Source organism: Myxocyprinus asiaticus, chromosome 37, assembly GCF_019703515.2.
Source record: "Myxocyprinus asiaticus isolate MX2 ecotype Aquarium Trade chromosome 37, UBuf_Myxa_2, whole genome shotgun sequence".
NCBI classification, from domain to species: domain Eukaryota; kingdom Metazoa; phylum Chordata; class Actinopteri; order Cypriniformes; family Catostomidae; genus Myxocyprinus; species Myxocyprinus asiaticus.
The window spans coordinates 6788995-6797500 of record NC_059380.1 but is presented as its reverse complement, the minus strand read 5'-3'; the positions used below and the strand labels follow the sequence as shown (position 1 = coordinate 6797500).

General features: G+C 35.4%; 2 protein-coding genes across 5 annotated transcripts in view; one reads left to right on the top strand and one right to left on the bottom strand.

The window, feature by feature from the left end:
• Nucleotides 1–1511, top strand: part of LOC127427571 (arf-GAP with SH3 domain, ANK repeat and PH domain-containing protein 2-like) — a 59539-nt gene extending 58028 nt beyond the window's left edge. For all 3 annotated transcript variants that reach the window (XM_051675228.1, XM_051675227.1, XM_051675229.1), the window contains exon 28: nt 783–1511. In XM_051675228.1, the coding sequence (XP_051531188.1) occupies nt 783–809 (27 nt within the window). In that variant the 3' untranslated portion in view covers nt 810–1511. The remainder of the gene's footprint in view (nt 1–782) is intronic.
• LOC127427602 (CMP-N-acetylneuraminate-beta-galactosamide-alpha-2,3-sialyltransferase 2-like) overlaps nt 813–8506 on the bottom strand; it is a 28698-nt gene continuing 21004 nt past the window's right edge. For both annotated transcript variants that reach the window (XM_051675277.1, XM_051675278.1), the window contains 3 exons: nt 8145–8190; nt 7932–8051; nt 813–6716 (listed from right to left, as the gene is read on the bottom strand). In XM_051675277.1, coding sequence (XP_051531237.1) covers nt 6549–6716; nt 7932–8051; nt 8145–8190 — 334 coding nt within the window. In that variant the 3' untranslated portion in view covers nt 813–6548. The remainder of the gene's footprint in view (nt 6717–7931; nt 8052–8144; nt 8191–8506) is intronic.

Below are 8506 nucleotides of genomic sequence, written 5' to 3'. Positions count from 1 at the left end.
CTGAAGGCGTATGCTTAAATGTTTGAAATTAGTTTTGTAGACAAAAATATAATTTTGCCAACATATGAATTTATTTAATTACAAAACTAAAATGTTATTAAATTTTTTTTTTTTTTTTTAATGGATGATTTGGACTGAATAATTAAGAAAAGCAGTCAATAAGTGCCCAGCATATCGATAGGAACTCCTTCAATACTGTTTTAAAAGCATCCCAGGGTGATACCACAAGAAGTTGGTTGAGAAAATGTCAAGAGTACATGTCTGCAAATTCTAGGCAAAGGGTGACTACTTTGAAGATGCTAAAATATAACATAGTTTTGATTTATCACAACTTAATTCCCATATTTCCATTTCTATTATTCCATAGTTGTGATGACTTTACTATTATTCTAAAATGTGAAGAAAAAAAAATTAAGAATGAGTAAGTGACCCTAAACTTTTGAACGGTAGTGTATATGTATATATGTAATTACATTACAGTACACCCAGTCATTTCACATTTTATAATAACTTACAGCAATAATTGAGATTGTTTTCACAATATAGTGATGAGAATTTGGAGGGGAAAATATGAAAGTAAAGTAATTATCATGAAAGTAATGTTGAAAGTCAATGGCAAATGGCAAAAATCTTAATGGCCCCAAAAGAAGCCTTCATTTTCTTTATGCAAAATAATAATTTGTTGTTTCTTTTGATTTTTGGGATACAATAGGACATGGACATGTTATATGTGTTATCATGAGATTCACTCGTTTTATGGTTTGTTGTTTCTCTTATTTCAGAATCATGATGAAATAATGTTTAAATGAATGTGAAGAAAGTGGTTTATTGAAGACAGACCACAGGTTCTCACAAAGCACCATGAACATAGAAGCTTACAAAGATGTGCATGCCACACAATTTGGCCATTACAATGGGATAAACATTCAGCTGGACATTGAAAATGTATACTTTACCTTTCTTAAAGTGCTTAAAGAACAGATAACTACTCAGTTTGTTGTGTCAGAAGGCAGAATTTCTCAAATCATATGAAGTCCAGGGAATATGAAAACTACGGTCACATGTTGAGTTTGTAAGATGTAAACAAAACAATACTAAAGTCATTTGGCCACAACTTTAGTTGAACGTTATTGCTCAGTGTTCTGGACTCCTAAATAAAAAATCCAAGTAAGTCCATTTTAAGTGGTGATCTATTTTTCTACTTGCATTAGAGGACCATATACATACCTTCATGTTTTCATAGTTGAAAATGTGATGTTTTAGCTTTTGCATTGTTTTTTTTATTTTTATAAAAAGGTTTGTGATGAGCTTTAATGCACATTTAAGTATTGTGAGATATTGTATATCAATTAAAATCATGTTTTTCTGTATTTTTTATTTATGCAACAAATATCAAACATTTTTTATTTTGAATAATGTCCTGGATACGCTAATCTATGACTTTTAAATGTAATTATTAAATTTTTATTGTTTATGCTTTGGTTCTGTTTCTAAATAGAGAATTAAAACACCTCCATGTCAGTTTTTTCTTTCATATTCATGACCGGATTTTCACACTAAAGTGATGATTCTTTAGTGTTGATACTTTCATAGTATTTTTGTATTGTCTGATTATCTCACCTCTCAATGCAAAATCCCTAAAAACACTATGAACGCCATTGATTGAAAAGAAGCAATACATGCGAAGCCAAAATACATTCAAGGACATAAAATGACTGAGCAAACCACAGCTCTGCACATGTACTCTAACACTATAGCAACAAACATCATCAAAATTACAGCTCAAATTTTAGCCTTGTCACAGTCCTTATAAAAGTTTACAATAATACAAACTTAGATAGAAAAGGGAAAAAAAACACAGAACATTTACCACCAGTAATTTCAACTATAAAAATACAGAGATCAATCATAATTCAGGGCCATAGAATGAAAGAAATTACAGTAAATCAAAGATGTATGAAAATGCAGCATTTGCTATATTCAAAACTATAAATTACAACAAAGTCTGTTGTTGGGCGAGTGCCACTGGGTCATTTCAAGGCCACAAAGACCAGATGCCTCACTCTAGGGACAGCTTTGGTCTAAAGGTACATATTAAACACATATCACATACACTAATAATGCTCCCATAAAAAAGTCTCCACTGCAATGAAGAATGTGTATTAAAATGTGAAATCTAGAATGTGTAAATCAAACACAAATCAGTATCACAGTCCTATACAACAAAAATACATCTTCCAGCATGTTTTTTGGGTGCACTGAGTGATTTCAATGCCAGTATGTATTAATAGGAGGACAGAACTTGAAGGTGACAATGGTCCTTCAAAAATCGATGTAGTAAATGTATTGCAACTTTCCATTTTAATTAAATGTTAGTAAACCGCAGTAATGGTGACAATCAACAAACCTCATTAAGTTAAAAGACTAGCTCCTTACATCACCACACAACAACTTACTAACAGTGGCAACAAAAAACAACAACACCAAAAATATTCAACAAACAGCAAAAAATAAGGCTAAACACTAACCGCATAAATGATTCATGTTGCAATGCATGTGTCACCAGTCCTACTTGACCCACAGGATTTGAACCGGTGATCGCCGGCATGGGAGTTGGACGTGCTAGCAAGGAGGCTAGAAAAGCCATGGCTTTAGCCTCGGTCACTAGCATGCCTCTTAAGGCCAGGAGAGTGAGGTTTACACACTGTACAGCTATCACGTACCAGCTGACTACCGTTACACATGCTGGGAAATCACAAATTATCAACATTGTTCAATATGAAATTGTTTGTTCAAATAACTCTGTTAGGCTAGTTGGGACAACATTTGGGGGAATATTGTTGGTCTAACATGTGTTTTTATGTAGATGCAAAGTAATTCACATTTCATAGTATCAGCAACTCAAAAGCCCCCAATAATCTGGATGAAATGCAGTTTATTTTTTTACAGTGCATGAAATCAAAATTTACCCTATTTACTTTCTTAATGCATGTTCCTGGTCTTAAAACGGGTCTTGCCCTGCCTCTAAAAAATAATTTCCTTTGCAGCTGAAATCACCAAGCCCTCTTATTTTCAATTCTGGTATGGGTCACCCACTTTTCACAATCTAATCAAATTACCAATGGATAAAATGAAGTCCCACCTTACTTTTTCTCTCACTTTACAGAAGACAAAACTGTTGTTTCATGTTGACTTAAAAATAGATCAAGCTGATCTGCTTAGTGTTTGCTTCCTTCAATGTTCAATGCCCGGTTGGGGAGGAAGGCATCCACACCATAATGTGGTTTTAGTTCAGGCACATAGCATATGGACTCAATCTACACTCAATCTACACCATGCTGTCATTCAGGTAGAACTATTCTTTCGACCACTAAAAATAGCTTCACTAATAATCTTCCAGAATTGTCTCATATACTCAGTAAGCCAAAAAGTCTAGAAGAACTTGATGTAATAACATAAAATATAAATACAGTCTTCTCTAGCACTCTTGATAGTGAAACCCCCTCCGATTAAAGAAAATTCAAGAAAAAAGCCTTGCACCATGGTACAATGATCACACTCATGCTCTCAAGAGAGCAGCTCAGAAAATGGAGTGCAAGTGGAAGAATACAAAATTAGAGGTATTTCGTGGTGCATAGAACAGGCACTAAAAACTGTCAGGTCAGGTCAGCTTATTTGAGCAAACTCATAGAAAATTACCACAACAATCCTAGGTGTTTATTCAGTACTGTGGCTAAATTTGTTCGGAATAAAGCATCAACTGAACCAGATATTCAGTTGCAGCACAATAGTTATGACTTCATGAATTTATTTACTGATAAAATTTAAATAATCAGAAATAAAATTGGAACTATGCAATCGTCACAGCACCTCAGAAAACAGTGTCTCATAATTTTCCTCACGAGCAACTTCAATCTTTTGCTGTCATAGGTCATGAAGAGCTAAGAAAACTTATCAAAACATCAAAAGCCACAACGTGTATGTTAGATCCAATACCAACTAAGCTCTTAAAAGAGGTATTCCCTGTAATCTCAGAACCTTTCTTAATATTATTAACTCCTCACTATCCACATGTCCCAAGAAACGTTAAAATGGTAGTTATCAAACCACTTATTAAGAAGCCACAGCTTGATCCTGGAGAATTGGCTAATTACAGACTGATTTCAAATCTACCATTTATGTTGAAAATACTACAAAAGGTAGTGTCCTCCCAACTGTGTTCATTTCTACAGAGAAATGGTATATATGAACAATTTCAGTCAGGATTTAGGCCCAATCACAGTACAGAGACTGCACTTATCAGAGTTACAAATGACTTGCTCTTATCATCTGATCACAGCTGCATTTCTCTTCTAGTGCTTTTAGATCTTAGTGCTGCCTTCGACACGATAGATCAAGACATTATCTTGAATAGGCTGGAGAATTATGTTGCCATTAGTGGACTTGCATTAGCATGGTTTAGGTCCTATTTATCAGACCGCTCCCACTTTGTATGCATAAACAAGGAACTGTCAAATCAAACAAAAGTTAAGTATGAAGTGCCACAGGGATCAGTTTTAGGGCCTCTGCTTTTCTCCTTATACATGCTTCCCCTGGGAGATATAATCAGGAATCATGGAATAAGTTTCCACTGTTATGCAGACGATTCCCAACTTTATATTTCTTCTAAACACAACAAAAATTCACAATTCTCCAAATCAGCAGAGTGTATCAATGAAATCAAAAAATGTCCTTCTACTCAATTTCGACAAAACAGAGGTAATAATTATTGGCCCAAAAACCTCTTATTGGACCAAAAACCTCTAAAAATTAGCCTCTAAAATATAATTTGACTCTCGCTGGATGTACTGTTACGTCGTCTTCTACAACGAAGAACTTGTGTGTTATAATACCAATCTGTCCTTTGAAAATCAAATTTCCCATGTTTGTAGAACAGCATTCTTTCACCTCAGAAATATTGCTAAGTTACGATACATGCTCTCTGTTGCTGATGCCGAAAAATGAATTCATGCATTCATGACCTCAAGACTAGATTATTGCAATACATTACTGGGAGGATGTCCAGCAAGTTCAATAAATAAACTTCAATTGGTTCAAAATGCAGCTACCAGAGTGCCAAGAAATATGATCATATTAGCCCCATTTTATTGTCATTACATTGGCTACCTGTTAAATTTTGTATTAATTTAAAAATTCTGTTAACTTCATACAAAGCTTTGAATGATCTAGCTCCACAGTACTTAAGTGACCTTCTGACATGCTATATTCCATCACGTTCATTATGATCACAAAATTCTGGCTTGTTAAAATTCCTAGAATATCAAAATCCACAAAAGGAGGTAGATCCTTTTCCTATTTGGCTCCTAAGCTATGGAATAGTCTCCCTAACACTGTTCAGGATGCAGACACACTCACTCAGTTTAAGTCTAGACTAAAGAATCATCTATTTAACCAGGCATACACCTAATTTATCCATCAACTCACAATTAGGCTGCTTTAGTTAGGTCTGCCGGAACCAAAAACATCTATCATGATCTATAACTCTGCATAAAATTGAATGACATTTACGCTAATATTACTCTGTTTGTTTCCATGTCTATTTGTTTCCATTCATATCCCGAGGATCACTTCAGTCTTTTACGATGGACTTCAGAGGATGAACTGATGCCAACTCCAACTGTAAGAGATTGGATAATTCATATGCCACTGCCTGAACCTTGGACTTTGGATGGACCCCACCGAACTTCACTGAAATGGCCTGCCGGTTGAACTGCGATGCACCTCACTGATCTCTGCCTGCATCACCTTTGTCTATTGATGGACTACACTCTTGAAATGGAATACACAGACTATTATTTACCTGCCAACAAAAGCCTTCATCAGCCAACTAACAAAGGACAATGCATCTATGTGACCTTCTGCAGTTTATCCAGGATGAACTTCAAAGACATTAGTCATTAATCTTACAGTTCATAAAAAAATATTTTTTTAAACACTGGACCTTAACACTTACTTAGTTTACTAATCTTAAACCATGACCTGCACTGCACATAAATAACTAATATTGGCATTATATTCATGATGTTAGCCAGAGGGGAACTGACCCCCACAGTGAGCCTGGTTTCTCCCAAGATTATTTTTCTCCATTAACCAACATCTTATGGAATTTTGTGTTCCTTGCCACAGTCACCTACAGTTTGCTCACAGGGGTTCTAAATGCAATTATTATTTAATTATTCAATTTTTATACACAATTTATAATCATATTTAATCAAACTACACAATGATCACTTTAAGTCTTCAATACAAATAAAAATGACTTGACATAGCAAGAAAATGCTGTTAGAGGACAGGAGGAGTTCATTTGGTCTTGAGAATACAGCTTGATGTCTGTGGGTTTGGTTCAGTGCAGTTCACAGTGGTCAATTAATGGTAGGGTGGATCAAAGATCTGCTTCTCTTTGGCTTGCATACAGCTGCTGCATGTCCTGGCCCAACATTTTTATGGCTTTCAGTACTACTTAGTCAATAAAGGCCACTATTATAGGCTCATCTGTACAGTTTAATTTTGCCCTCTTTGCTGAGCCTTTGGATTATCTCAGCCTCGAAATCTGCGTTGTGGACGCCTGTCTTGCGAAACGCACCAGCATATCTGTTTTTCTCCCAGTAGTGGTGCCAGTTTCCTTGCTGGTCCACCCCATATCCAAACACTGAAACCTGGTGGGATTAAACACCGTTATGATTGGCATTTGAAAAGGAAACTTTCCAACACATATTTAAAGACCCCTGTGTTGACATATTTCACATTGAAACAGGACTTTGGGGCGGGACAGATCCAAGGGCTCGTCCCTTTTTTAAATAGCCAATAGCCTTTAGTTTTAGCCAGTTTACGTGCTATAGAGCACAACAGTGCCTGCCATCTTTTTCAGCCATCTTGTCTCCGTGTTTTTACCATCATTTTTTCAAAAGAATTTAAATAGATCCTTCATAAAAGTTCTAAGAACCAAACCAACCAGCTCTGTGGTGAATCACAATTTCACAAACTTTGATCAGATGCAAAAAAAATATTTGAAAACCAGACAAAAAGGCAAAGGTACAAGACTCCTTACTTAACGTTTTTCGTGAGGGAAAGAACTACAAACCAATGAAGCATTGCTAACGACTTAGTCATATCTAAATAGATAGAAAAATTTTAAACTTTTAATTTAAAGCTGAAGCATAGAATCAATATATACTTGTATGAAAATATACTTATATCAATATAAGTCATTTGACAGGGTTGGAAGACTGTGTCATTCAAAGTGAGTCATGGGAGTGGGTGGCCATTGCAGAGCTCTTTGGGTGAGCTTTGTTGGCTGCAGTTCTCAGATTGGTGGACCATTCTCTGCTGAATGAAGGGTAGTGATGACTTTTAAAAAGTTAAAATAACAGACTGATGGCTTAAACCTTCAATTAAGAACCTAGGAGTTTGCTGTTTTTATCATTTTTAAGGTTTGTAAGTTGTCGTTAAAAATCAATTAGCCTATTCGCCGATTTTTACTTTTAATACTGTTGCACAATACTGCTGGTCAGAAGTTGGTGGCATTAAGGGGAGGGACATTCTTAATGTTGAGAGCATTTGATTGGACAAAATAAACGAGTGCAAGATGAGTCATCCATACATTTGGTCCATTTTCCCAGAAGAGAAAGACTATAAATTTTAAATGTGTTTCACCTCCAAAAGTTACTTTTGCCCGCCTTTAGGAGAACACAAGCATATTGATGGCTTAAACGCTAACAGACATAGACTAAAAGGCAAAAAACTCAAATTATGATTTCATGGGGTCTTTAAAAAAGCACTAAGAAAGTCGACTTGTGACAATGTCACACTAAATTATTGAATCTACATGGATTTACCAAATATTTCACTAGGCTGTCTATAAAAGTACATACCTCGTCACAGAGGTGCAGAGCAAATATAATAGCTACTATCCCAGTGGACGGGTATCTTCCATGATGCTCTGTCCACCTGTCATGTGTGTACTTAAAGAAGGCTGGATTTACAACTATCACCTGGAATGCAAACACAAGAAAAGGAATAAGGCTTAACAGACTGACCTGTTTATGGATTTACCATCTTTAATTAAAGCCATAATTTACACTCACCTTGTCTTTATCAGCTTGTACACGATTTTTTACTCTCATGTACGTCCTGTTTGAGATACACAAATTATTTTAGCACAAGAGCGTTTGCAAAATCGTAATCTTTTCAGATTGCTGTCTCTGATAACTACTGAGCCCCTTAGAGGACCATGATATTCGTAGTGACAACCTAGTAATAATACAGGAAAACAAAAACTATGGTAATAAAAATCATACTTTTGTGGTTACTATGGTTTTACTACAAATACCATAATTCAACTATTGTTACTGTAGTAAAGCCATGGTTAATCCTAATGAAAATTAGCCATGATTTTACTAAAGTAACCATAGTATAACCATGGTATTTGTAGTAAAACCATAGTAAC